The sequence below is a fragment of the Mus caroli genome, unplaced genomic scaffold (assembly GCF_978045245.1).
Source record: "Mus caroli unplaced genomic scaffold, Mus_caroli_1 scaffold_4, whole genome shotgun sequence".
NCBI classification, from domain to species: Eukaryota; Metazoa; Chordata; class Mammalia; order Rodentia; family Muridae; genus Mus; species Mus caroli.
In genome coordinates, this window is record NW_028227259.1 from 21801537 (window position 1) to 21814904 (window position 13368).

Genomic DNA, 13368 nt, shown 5'->3' on the forward strand with positions numbered 1-13368 from the left:
GGGCCTCAGGCACCAACTGTGGCTGACACCAGCGCACCCCAGGCCACCCCAGCTATGCAAGCAAGGAAGCATGGAGATGGTCAGCTTTACAGAAGGAATCCAAGCCTGAATTCCCTGGTTTTCAACTGAGCTCCCAATCAGGACAGCAAAATGGGCAGCAGAGCTGTGGACAAAGTAACCACAGAGGTCCTGGGGCCTCAGGAGTCAGTCCTTACCCACCAGCTGCATCCCTCCAAGCAGGAGGCCAGCAAAACTGTCTCAGGTGGGTACTGCCCAGTCACTGGCACTGAGGGCTCTTCAAACTCAAAGGAAATCTGAATTTGGTGTTTGAAAACCAAAGCATGGCTCTTTCAGTAAACAATACAAATAGAACTCTCTAGAAGTTCTGGAGGAGCAGCTCCACATGAAGGGACTCAGCAGGAAGCAGCACTCACCTTCATCTCTGGAATAGTCTTCCCCAGAATGCGGTTCGAACAAATAGTCTCCTGTGGCGAGCTCAAAGGCCTAGGACACAACAGATGGCATGCTGAGCACCTCAGAGATGGCTCAAGAGGAAGCCTAGATCTGCAAAGGACTACAAGGCAGACCAAAGTGCATCCCAGGGCGCTTCAATCCCTAGTTTTCTTTTCTTCCAGAAAAGTCCACAGAAGCTGCAGGGGTATTTTCTAATGGGAGAGGGGAACTATGGCTCTCTTTGCACTGCAGAAAGTAGAGCCAAGCTCCCAGGCAGCGGCTCTGGTGGCCGCACACTGCAGCATCTACCCAGAGTGCAATAGGGTAGGGTTAGGGTTAGGACTCAGGCACCCGAGGCCCTTAGAGCAAGTGCTGTGGTCCCTTCCCCATACACCGAGGATCAAGGTCCTGCATGTCGCCACATAGTCCGTCATCATTTCATTCATCTCTGACTCGAGCAGAGGAACACCTAGGAACAAGAGGCCTTTCACTTCCACCACATACAGAAAAGCACACCACAGGCCCTCCTTAGACAGCGGGGAGCACTATGCACGTGCGCTGCCACCCATGCCCATTCCACCTGGTACTTCAGTGTCGAGAGAAGCCCACTCAGTTTCACTCCTGAAACTTCCTTTGCTCAGCACCCCATTTTGGAGTCGCTCTCGTGCTGATGACCAGTTTGTCTAGTTTCCCCTGAACTTAATACTGCTGTCTGTGGTAAGCTCTTCCTGCTTGTTGTTACTTGTGAATAGGCAGCCATGCCAACCCTATCCTTCCTGTGGGATGGTTTCCCACTCCTGCTGAAAAGGCATCACTGAGTGCCGCCCTAGCATTAGTCTTCTCTTTCCTCCTCTTAACAGCCAGGCCAGAGTGTGAGAACACGCCTTGAGATGCATTTACTGGGAAGCAGCTGCCTTTAACTAACAGGGCAGCCATATCCTTTATTTTTAAAGATATGATGGGTGCTTACATGTGGAGGAGAAAAACAACACAGCAAAACTGTGATCAGCTGCCTATGTGATGAGTATAAAATCAGGGCCCCTGTCCTGAAGCAGACTTGGGTCTGACAGAGCACAGCATCTTAGCAGAAGACAGCCTGACCTCCCAGCACTGTAGCTGCAACAAGGCACCCCAGGTTGGGACTCTCTACTAGCTACCCAAGTAACAGTTAATGCCCAATTAACACGTAATCGTAGAAGCTGGACCAATCTCTGATAATGGAAAGACAAATTTGGCTCAAATTCCAAGTAGATGAGAATGTTTTGTGTCTGTAAAACAATTCAATAATCTGCAAGCCAAGAGGCATATCTGGACTCCCTGACAGGATGAAAGAGAAGTTGGGAGCACAGAGGCTCGGTTCCAAGGATAGCCTGGCTGTGTGCTCGCCCCTCTTTAGTCTTGTGTTCATCCTTCTCATTACAGTGAAATCATCAGATATGTGCTCTTTCAAAGATAATTATTTTGAACAGCACTTGGGTTTCCAATGTAGTGTTTAAAGAAGGCTATCAATGAAATTATTTGTAAAAAAAGAACGAAGGGGGCTGGAGAGATGGCTCAGCAGTTAAAAGCACTCACTGAGTGCTGAGAGGTCCTGAGTTCAATTCCCAGCAACCACATGGTGGCTCACAACCATCTGTAATGGTATCTGATGCCCTCTTTTGGTGTGCCTGAAGACAGAGACAGTGTACTGACATAAAATAATTAAATCTGGAAAGGAAAGGAAAGGAAAGGAAAGGAAAGGAAAGGAAAGGAAAGGAAAGGAAAGGAAAGGAAAGGAAAGGAAAGGAAAGGAAAGGAAAGGAAAGGAAAGGAAGGGAAGAGGGGGAGGGGGAGGGAGGGGGAGAGAGGGGGAGGGGAGGGGGAGGGGAGGGGGAGAGGGGGAGGGGGGAGAGGGAGGGGGAGGGGGGGAGGGGGGAGAGGGGGAGGGGGGAGAGGGAGGGGGTTGGGGGAGAGGGGGAGGGGGGAGAGGGAGGGGGATGGGGGAGAGGGAGAGGGAGAGGGAGAGGGAGAGGGAGAGGGAGAGGGAGAGGGAGAGGGAGAGGGAGAGGGAGAGGGAGAGGGAGAGGGAGAGGGAGAGGGAGAGGGAGAGGGAGAGGGAGAGGGAGAGGGAGAGGGAGAGGGAGAAAGCAGAAAGAGGAAGGGAGGGAAGGAGGGAGGAAGAGGGGGGAGGCCTTGAACCGGAGCCCTTTCATTTAGATATCCAAAAAAAAAAAAAATTCTATACAAATTAATACAAGATCTGAAGATGTGACTCAATTGGAAAAACACTTGCCTGGTGAACCTCTGGGTTCTGCCCTACAACTACAATAAAATAAAGAAAGACCAAGTCGAATAACTATGGCAGCAGCAGAAGCTACGTGCACGAACATGCCACCTTTTCCATCAAAGAACAACAAAAACCCCACTGAGAAGAACGTGCTCAGCTGGCTGCGATTCACAGTGAAGACACGCTGGTACTGGCTCTGGAGTGCGAGGCTACTCATGCTTACCAATTCACAGTTTAGTGTAGATGACAAGAAGATGCACTAAGCCTGGTATAGTGGCCATGCCTGTAATCTCAGCACTCAGGAGGCTGAGTTTCAAAACCAGCTTGGGCTACATTTCAAAAAAGAAACAAATAAAAAGACTGGGCTAAAAGATGGCTCAGGGCAGTGTCTGCCATGGAAGCCCATGAGTCTGATCTGCAGAACTCATATAAGAAGGTAGGGGACAGACTGCAGCACATGCTTGCAAAATCAGCACTGGAAAGGCAGAGATACAAAGGGATGTTCCTCCTCCTGCTGTCTGTCAGGAAAGCACCACTAATGATCCTAGAAAAACAGACTCAAGCCGGGCTATGGTGGCGCACGCCTTTAATCCCAGCACTTGGGAGGCAGAGGCAGGCACATTTCTGAGTTCGAGGCCAGCCTGGTCTACAGAGTGAGTTCCAGGACAGCCAGGGCTATACAGAGAAATCCTGTCTCGGAAAACTAAAGAAAAAAAAAAGAGAGAAAGAAAGAAAGAAAAAAGAAAACCAGACTCAAGCCCAGGAAGCTTGTGTCCTCACTGTTGTCTCAGCAGTGCTGGCACAAGCTGCAAGAGCAGCCAGCACACTGCGACTGCGCTGGATGGAGGCAACTGTGCATGGGCAGATGGAGAAATCCCTTCTAAGTAGGAAGGAGAACAGAGAGCCTGCACATGTAAAGGCCACATGCCAGTGCTGCAAAGTGACAAGTGCTGCCACCCTCTCCTGGGAGAAGGCATCTGATTTTACCCCATGGTGTGACAAGGAGCCTGAAACACCCACACATTTCCAGAGACTAAAGGTAATTCCTCTGATGGATCTCACTCTTGAGACAATGGTCTGCACGGGGCCTGAAGAGGAGACCATGTCTCAAGACATACATACCGGAGAATTCTCCCAAAGCTTAAACACCCAGGCACATTTTCCTCTTCTCACCCATTTTAAAGTGAAGGATGATCTCTAACAAGACGCCACCTCATTGAGAGCATTAAGGAGAAGTCATTTCTAGAGAAGAGAGTGGCAAAGGCCGTTCTTACCATGCATGCTGTACTCCAAATGTCTGCGGGTGTGCTGTAGCCTGCTCCTATCAAAACCTCTATGGACCTATACTGACGTGTCTGGATATCCTCTGTGAAATGTTTATGCTGGAAAGGAATAGATGTGATAAATATTTAAAAAAAAAACAAAAGCATCTTCGCACACTAAATCACAATTAAAATGTAAAAAAAAAAACACTACTTACCACCCAACAAGCATTTCCCAGGTCAGCAATTTTTACTCTAATTTTATCTGCATTCCGTGGGTCCAGAGGGTTCACCAACAGGTCAGCCGCCCGGGTTTTTGCTGCCATGAGCAAAGAACAAGAGAGTCGGCACTGGGGTCATGAAGTTTGCATGCGTGAGCACAACGCTTGCTAGGTAGAATGATTGGACAGAATAGAATCCTGCACCTGGGATCATTCCTCCTGGGTTGTATCCAGCTCACTGGAAGCCACAGAAAGATAAGCACAGGTGACCAATCACTTCTAAGCAGTTCGCTCGATGCCATCTAAGCAGCAGCTTGAGGCTGACAGCAACCCTATTCCAGCTTCCTCAGCTAAGCAAGCACACAGACATCAAGTGTCACATGACAACTAACAGCAAACTCAACTATAGGCAGAGGCTAAAACCTCTTATGACTTAGTTTTGAACAAGGGAGATGTCAAGCTAGTATTCTCTCGGGTTGACGTGGGCCATAAAGGCAGGCTTTAGGGCAATTCATTAGCTCAGGTGGCTCACCTGTAGCTGACTCTGAGGGAGTCTCTACAGCAGGTCCAGGCCTGGGGTTTCCAGCTTTAGGAAAGCTCTCAGTTAAGCCGTAACTACACTGTAACTACACTCATCCTCACAATCCTACACACTTACAGTTTTGGTCATATTGAAATGGAATTTACAGATTAAACAGAAAATCTAGCTCAATGTACTACATTAATTAATCTCTTGTTGGGGATCTTTTTGTTCATGTCGAGTTGCTGCCTGTGGGCACTAAGCCTCCTTCGGGGTATACTGAAACTGAGGAGCCATAGTGCTGGTAGATCCCACACAAGAAGTAAGGTCACCTTTGCTGACAGCAGTGCAGACTGCAGGAGGGCTAACAGGACCTGAACCATCTAAGGAGCCCTGGGGTGGCTCTGAAGTCTCTAGTCTGGTCAGTTCATGTTTGACCTCAGCTTATGGATCAACTTGGGCCAGACAGGTGCAGAGGTGAAACAGAATCTGCTTGTGCAGTGATTTCCTTTCTCAGCGTGTGCTGCCGGGATCAGGGCGAGAGGAGGGCTGTGACTGTAGAAACACTCAAAAAGCCCATGTGAACACAGATATACTCAAGCCTGCTGCACAAGCATTCTAAGTGTGCCTGAAACCAGACTACCTCCTTAGATGAAGTCACCCCCATGGTGACCTGTCATAGCAACAAATGACCTACTGCCAATCTTTCTCTTCCAGAATGACAAGCCAGTAACTCTTCTCTGCTTCCACTAGAGCATGAATAAAAGTGGCAGAGTTTCTTTGAGGAAGCCCTGGAACACCCTAAACCACTGGCACCAACAGCCTCTCTATCCAGATGAGGGGCAGAACTAGAACAGTTAAGGACAACACCTCACCCATTCCTTGGACAAACACTTCCCAAACCCCTTCAATATGCCACTTTGGTGACATATGTCAAGAAAAGGACACACTCAAATTAGGAAACTCATGTCATGTCCTGGTTGGCAATGCAGGCTAGCACATGTACCACTGTAGAGAGGACTGCTGGGCCCCAAGAAGAGCTGTGAAGAATCAGGAACAAGGGAATTTATCTAATTAGTGTGATTTAAAACTCTAGCAGCAAGCTGGAAGAGTGATTTGGAAGAAGTCAGGAAGGCAGCTAGGAACACTATAGAAACAACAAGCTTCTGAAGCAGTAGAGCCAAGCAAGGCCTGTGCCTCAGGGCCAGAGCAAAGAGGGGCCTGTTTTGAGAAAGGGCTGGCAAGGGAACCCTAGATTGCTTTCTACTGCTGTAATAAAACACTGATCAAACCAACTTGGAAGAGGAAAGTGGTTACTTGGCTAATACTTCCACATCATATATCACAACTGAAGGACATCAGGGCAGGGACTCAAGCAGGAACCCAGAGGCAGAACTGAAACAAAGACCACAGAGGAATGCTGCTTACTGAATTCTTCCCTATGGTTTACCTAACTTCCTTTCTTATACAGCCCAGAACCACCTGCCCAGGAGTGGTACCACCCACAGTGAGGTGAGCCATCTTACATCAGTCATTAAGAACATGTCCACAGCCATGCCTACAGGTCTACTTGATGGAAGCAATTCCTCAACTAAGGTTCCCACTTGCCAGGCTTGTCAAGCTGACACAAACTACAACCCAGGGCCTATGATAGAAAAGAACAAGAGTGCCGATGACAATCAACTCACGACAGCAGTGTGGAAGCTAAGACCCAGAGAGGCCCTTCACACTGCTGCTTCACCCACAGCATCTCATACCAAGGCTCACTCCATTTCCTGCTCAGGATTCACTCGCTGCTAGGGCTCAGTAGTTAGACCACACAGGGACTGAACCAGCAATGCCAGGGAAGCCAATGGAAATCACGGGCAGGCGCAGACAAGTCACAGGAAGAGTTCAGTATGCCAAGAATAAGGTAAGAACAGAAACCAGGGTAACGCACACGTGATGTGTAACCTCCCAAAGGGACTGCAGAGCAAGCATGAACAGCAAAACAAAGGCCAGGGCTGTCGCTCGGGGGAGACAGTAGAGCCCACGTATGAGTTGTTGTCCACTTACTTCTGCCAAGATAAATAAAGCAGGCAAGGCAGCTACACAGCATCCTGCCGATCAAAAGAGAAGTTCACCTCTCACAGTGCCCAAGTATTCTTTACATGAAAATGATGAGGTCTGCAATCTCTCTGCACTAGAATTTTAGATTGCCTAAGTTAGATAGCACTTTCTCACTCACTCATTACAATTATAAATTAATTCTTTCTCTTTCTTTCTCTCTCTCTCTCTCTCTCTCTCTGAGGATTTCTTTCTGGGGACTGGAGAGGTGGCTCAGTGTTGAGAGCATCTGCTGTTCTTCTAGAGGACCTGGGTTCAATTCCCAGGACCCACACAGCAGCTCCAACTGTCAGTAATTCCAGTTCCAGGGCATCTGACGTCCTCACACAGACACACATGCAGGCAAAACACCGATGCACATACATTTTCTTAAAAAAAAATTTCTTTCTTTTCTTTTCTTTTTTTTAATCTTATTATTTATTTTTGATTTTTCAAGACAGGGTTTCTCTGTGTCACCCTGGCTGTCCTGGAACTCACTCTGTAGACCAGGCTGGCCTTGAACTCAGAAATCCGTCGCCTCTGCCTCCCAAGTGCTGGGATTAAAGGCATGTGCCACCACCGCCCAGCTCTTTTCAGTTTTAAACACACAGATGTGAAACATACCTTTAATCCCAGCACTTGGGAAGTCGAGGCAGGCAGATCTGAGTTTGAGGCCAGCATGGTCTACAGAGTGAGCTCCAGGACAGCCAGGGCTACACAGAGAAACCCTGTTTAAAAAACAAAACAAAACAAAACAAAACAAACAAACAAACAAAAAAACAAACAAAAAGAAAGCAGGATTTGGGGCTGGAGAGATGGCTCAGAGGTTAAGGGCACTGACTGCTCTTCTGAGTTCAATTCCCAGCAACCACATGGTGGCTCACAACCATTCTTAGTGAGATCTGACTCCCTCTTCTGGAGTGTCTGAAGACAGCTACAGTGTACTTACATATATAATAAATAAATATTTAAGAGAAAGAAAGGAAGAAAAAAAGAGGGAGGGAGGGAGGGAGGGAGGGAGGGAGAGAGAGAGAGAGAGAGAGAGAGAGAGAGAGAGAGAGAGAGAGAGAGAGAGAAAGCAAGCAAGTAGGATTGTATAAACAAGGTCAACTATCTAATAAAACACAAGTTCTCTCTTGGTATAGCTGAAAGCAGACAGGTGTTCCCTTAAACAGAAAGAAAACCCAATATGACTACTACCAGCCAGAAGAGGGTTGGTGTCTAGAAAGCTATGAGTTTGGTAATGGTGCAACACATTTTAACTATCTGATGTTATTCAATAAATATACAATAAATAAATAAAGCCCAGGGATAGGATTTAGAGAGTAAGAGCAAGCCTAGAGGACAGATATAGTCTAAAGCATTGTATTTTCTCTTGAATATACAAGCATTAAAATGTAAGGGTTGCTCTTGCCCTCTCACTCTCTTCACAGTGTCTGTCACAGGTGTGACCCTATGCAGAGCAAGCAGACAAAGATGCAAAAGGGCACTTACTTTTTGGCAAATCTCCAGTACTAGAGGCTGAAACTGTCCTGCTTCTGTCATGGGAGGGACTGCTTTCCTCCTGCTCAGTAAGTGGCGATCCCTCTGAAATCACAGAGCCACAGGCCACAGGTTCTAAGGGCCCAGAAAACAACGGTGTGGGAAACTCTGAACTCTTATGTTGTCCATTTGGCAATTCACCATTGAATTGTTCATAGGAGCTGCTATAAGTGTAATCACTCTCGGCATTTGGCTCGTCGAGGTTATACTCCTCGGGATTTGCACAGTCATCTTCATCCTCCTCTTCATCCTCCAGCTGCTGCTCCAGTGAAAACGGGCCATTCTCAATATGGCCATTGGCTTTCGGGGACTCCATCCAGGTAGGGTCTATGTTTGCAAGTTCCTGTTCAACATCATCTTCATCCTTCTCCACGTTTTCCTTCTCTGCGTCTTCTTTCTCTTCCTGGTCTTCAACTTCACCTTAAAGAAGATGAGATTAAGATCAGGAGTCGTGGCTCTCCTTTCAAAGTAGTCTTAGTTAGGCCTCATACCAAGAGATCTGTTTTTTTTATACTTTTCTAGTTGTTTCTTTTTTTATTTGAGACAGGGTTTCTCTGTGTAGCTCTGGTTGCCCTCCAGGAGTCAAGCTGGCCCCAAACTCAGAGATCTGCCGGTCTCTGCCTCCTAAGTGCCGGGATCCAAGGCCTGCACATGTACCACCAAACCTGGCTAAGAGCCACTTCTAACGGACCTCAGAACATGTCTTTTGTTTGCCAAGGCAAGGTAGCTTTCTAAATCTTGTTTCTGCTCATTTAATAATGAGCCCTCTCATCAGGAACAAGTTAGCTCGGGGGGTCGGGGGGGGGGGGCTTTCACTTCAATCCCTTCTTTTTCCTCTTTTTTTTGAAGACCCTTACTGTACCTGATCCTTAGTGTGTGAACCCCCTTACAGCTGGAGTTAGTTGTAAGTGGCTGTGAACAACCTGACACTGTTAGTACTGGGAACCAAGCTTGGTTCCTCTGCAAGACTATTGATCCATTTTTCCAGCCATTAGCCCTTTCTTCTGCCATTTTAGAATAAGAGCTGTGCTGCGTTAATGTTAGGAAAAGGTTAATCACAAAATGAAGGGAGGGTCATCACCGCACTAACACGTTTCTCAGACATCCTCCTCCCCTCTCAAAACCTACTTTGAGATGTTGGCATCCACCTGGCAGATATTTTGCTGCCCACATCTCCACCGAGAAGCTGAAGAAAGCCGTCCTTAGTGCCAATGGCGGTGGCAGCTCAGATGCTCTTAGACACCCTGTGGCTCAGAGATGAGCCCTGTGTGCAGCTCCCACACACCCAGCAGCTCTCCCTCCTGCTCCGAGCTGTACTGACCATTATCCTTTGCTGTCTCTTCCTCAGTTGTATCCTCTAAGTCGGCTGCTTTCAGTGTCACCTCCGGCTGGTACTCTCCATCCTGCTCCCCGGAAGCTTCTGCAGAGGTGATGTTCTCCTCTAGGATTTTCCTTTCAGCTTCTCGCTCCAATTCCTCAATCTCCTGTAGGCGTTTCTCCAGCAACTCAGCCTGTCTCTTCTGTTTCTTTTTCAGCTTTTTCTTTTTGTTTTTAGATATTTTTCCTATCTACAACATGGTAAGAAAGTGTGGGTAAGGTGGAAGTGTGATGCCATGGGTCAGAAAAGCACTCTTTAAAACACTATTCAGGAGTTCACGTGTTGGTAACTTAGTGAATCCAACTGTGCTTTCCTACAACCTACACAGTTATCCTCACTGACCCAGCCAGAAGAGCCACCTTAGGGGAGGGCTGGGCTCATACTGTTAGTCCCCTCCCTGACTTCTCGGAGAAAAAGTCTAGGAGATGAGCATGGTAAAACACCTGGCTTTGAGCGAGAATCTTCTCTTGCAAGCATTCCTTGCTGCTGACTGTATCCAGTCATTTTCACTCCTTAATGATAGAAACAAACACCTGCCAAGACGGGTGCCAACAGCACAGTATCTGAGTTTGGCTCTGATACCAAGCTGTGAACAACAGCCAATATACCATGAGCTTTCAGAAATAAGCAGATAATATAAAAAAAAAAATCAAAATCAAAAAAAGGAAAAGCCACAGTTTGTCAGCCTCAAGCTACAGCCATAAGTCTCAGAAAGCCCGGCAACGAGTGCCTGCCAAGCTTCAGAGACCATAACCCAACCCCAAAGTCCAGGGGAGAGCTACACAAGTGACAATTCACCACACTTGGAACTTCTCCAAGCCAACTGCTCAGTGATTCGACAGGATCACAGAATTGATGATGCTCATTCTTACTTAAACAGCTGGCTATAAAAGATGAAATTTTTTTATTTTTGGCAAAACAGGATACTTGGAGGCCAAGCAGAAGTCATTTTAAAAAAGAGTCTGGAACAATTATATTTTAAACTTGAACTAAAACCTTGCAATTCACCAACTTGGCCAACAGCAGCCTTGAGAGCCCAGGAGGAGCCTCAGCTTTGCAGCAGCATTGACTATTCCCACCCACATCAGGAAGTCATGAGTGTTTTCTGATGACACAGAGCATTTACAAACATGCCCACTTCTAAATTAATGAAGGTTATAATATTTTCTACATAATTTGTGAAGCTCAAGAGTGAGCAGTTCCTTTTGACATGCTGAATAGACATGTGAATACTTACAGGTTTTTGCTGTGGAGCCGTACTCACTAAAACAAAATAAAACAGAATGGGTATTCAGAGGAAAACAGGCACCTTTGGGTAATTTGATTTGCAAAATGAAATAATACTGTCTTTTAATAACTACCCAACTTTGAAAAATTTGAACCTCAGAGATTGCTAAAGATAGGAACCTAGGAAAAGTTTGTGCAATTCAAACAGACTATGCAATTCCAGGCCACAGGAAGCTAAGCACTCGAGCCACTTTCCCTGCAAACAGCCTCTCTCAGAGCACTGGCAAACTGAGCACAACGGAAAAAGAAAAGGAAATGCAAGAGTTTATCCATCAGTCACAGAACCAAACATGTTCTGCAAACGAGGCAATGAACATGTTAAATGAGAAGCTGCACAGTCGTGTTTGAAAACTACTGGGAAAGCACCACACAGGAAATGAAATCACACAGCACAGCACACTGTGCAATGGCTCTAGAATTCAGCAGGGCAAGCGTCAGAAGCTTCATGAATTTGGTTGCATGAGCTGATATGATAACATCACAATGACACTCCAGGTGAGGTGACAGCATCTCTCTGGAGCCCTGTCAGTCAGAGGGGAGCACAGCCAACATTCCAGTCTCCCCAGTGACTCCTGTCACCCTCACAAGAGAAACTAAGCTACAGCTTAAGTCCCTGCTCCCCTTCCCCGCTCCCCACCCTAGAGCTTCCACGGCTGATACCAGATGTATTGGCTACACTGAGGTGGAGGCATCTACTTTTGCTTAAGAAAAGAAAATACTGTTATGAAACCTAAATCAGAAAAAAAAAAAAAATCAGAAGACTGAAGGTAGGCTACAGGAAACCTATCATATACTCTCCACAGAGACTTGGACCACACAAGAACATGCTCCTATGTAATGAAGCAACAGCTAAGAATTCAGACAGGGCAACAACAAAGAGTTCAAAGGATTAACTCAAACATCATCTTAAGCAGAAGTCATTTCCACATCCAAACTCTTAAGAAGGTTCCTACTGTGTGCACACACATCAGGCTCGTGCTGTCCCCACCCCGAGCAGACTGAAGCCGAGGCTCAGCCCCTCACCTGCAGACCCAGAGGGAGGAGGAGCACCTGCTTTCTGCCACTCAGTGGCTTCGGCCGCCATTCTTCTCACGTAAGCGTCATCCACACACATCAAGATGTTTTCCGGCTTTATGTCAGTGTGAATTATCTTGCACTTACTGTGTAGATAATCTAACCCTTGAAGGACCTGGTCAGAGTAAAATGAATCAAAGAAAGGACCTATTAGTACTTTATTTTGCAATTTATTACTCACAAAATATGTAATCTTTCCATATGTAAAATGGAATACAATTTTATAGGCACAGATAAACATTTAAGAAATGGAATCTCTTCACAGGCAACCAGTGTGTATTACTTTAGAATTCAGTTATGCTTACAGAAGTAATGCCTTTGATAAGAATTTTATATGAAATAAATCCAGGGCTTTAGAGCTCTTAGAGTTGACTTAGGTTCACATGTATCTTACAACTGTCTCTAAGCTCAGTCCCAGTAGATCCAATGCCACTTGCTCATCTCTGCAGGCACAAGGCACACACAGTACATATATCCCACACAGGCAAACATTTATACATAGAAAATGAAAATGAATGCATCTTTTAAAATATCAAATCTACATTATCATGTATATTGATATGCTATCACAGAACTATGATGTAATTTAGAACATTTGCATCACTCCATAAAGAAATCCCACAGGCATGAGGAGTGGCTTCCCATCTTCGTCCAACTCGGACAGTCCTAACCATTAAGCTAGGTGCCTGACTCATATAAATTGGTCTCTGTGTGTGTTTGGGTAAACATGTCCAATGTACATGCATTTCCATGCATGTGAGTGGAACAGATGTCAACAGCAGGTGGACTCCTCAATAGTTCCCACCCTCCTCCCCACTTTTTTTTAAAAATAAAAAATACTGGTTTTTCTTACTGAACCTGGAATTCACCAATTTGGTTAGAACGACTGCCCAGCAAGCCTCAGGGAACTTTGTCTGCCTCACCAGTGCTAGAACTATAGACACACATCAGCACACTGGCCTTTTGTATCTAAGGGCCCGAGTTCCAAGTGGCAGCAGCCTAATGTATAAAAGGCCACCCTAGCCCCAATGCTCGTTTTTAACTGGCATCGTGACTGAGGTTCATGTTGGGTAGCACACAACAGTTATTTACTTCCCTTATTGCTAAAAAGACATCCCCTGTACAGACACATGGCACTCTTTAAAGATTTATTATGATTTTAGTAAGTGTGTGTCTTGCCTGCATGTATGAATGTGGCACCACTTATGTGACGGGAGTTAAAAGATGGTCATTAGGCAGCATGTAGGTGCTGGGAAACAAACTCAGGTTCTCTGCAAAAC

General features: G+C 46.3%; 1 protein-coding gene across 16 annotated transcripts in view; it reads right to left on the bottom strand.

Annotated features, from left to right (window-relative positions):
- Positions 1 to 13368, bottom strand: part of Srpk2 (SRSF protein kinase 2) — a 174591-nt gene that overhangs the window by 10471 nt on the left and 150752 nt on the right. For 13 of the 16 annotated variants that reach the window (XM_029477090.2, XM_085836510.1, XM_029477098.2 and 10 more), the window contains 7 exons: positions 12038 to 12203; positions 10965 to 10990; positions 9671 to 9917; positions 8302 to 8769; positions 4200 to 4300; positions 3994 to 4101; positions 435 to 504 (listed from right to left, as the gene is read on the bottom strand). In XM_029477090.2, the coding sequence (XP_029332950.1) occupies positions 435 to 504; positions 3994 to 4101; positions 4200 to 4300; positions 8302 to 8769; positions 9671 to 9917; positions 10965 to 10990; positions 12038 to 12203 (1186 nt within the window). The remainder of the gene's footprint in view (positions 1 to 434; positions 505 to 3993; positions 4102 to 4199; positions 4301 to 8301; positions 8770 to 9670; positions 9918 to 10964; positions 10991 to 12037; positions 12204 to 13368) is intronic. The other 3 variants (XM_085836509.1, XM_029477086.2, XM_029477095.2) reach the window with 1 other exon arrangement.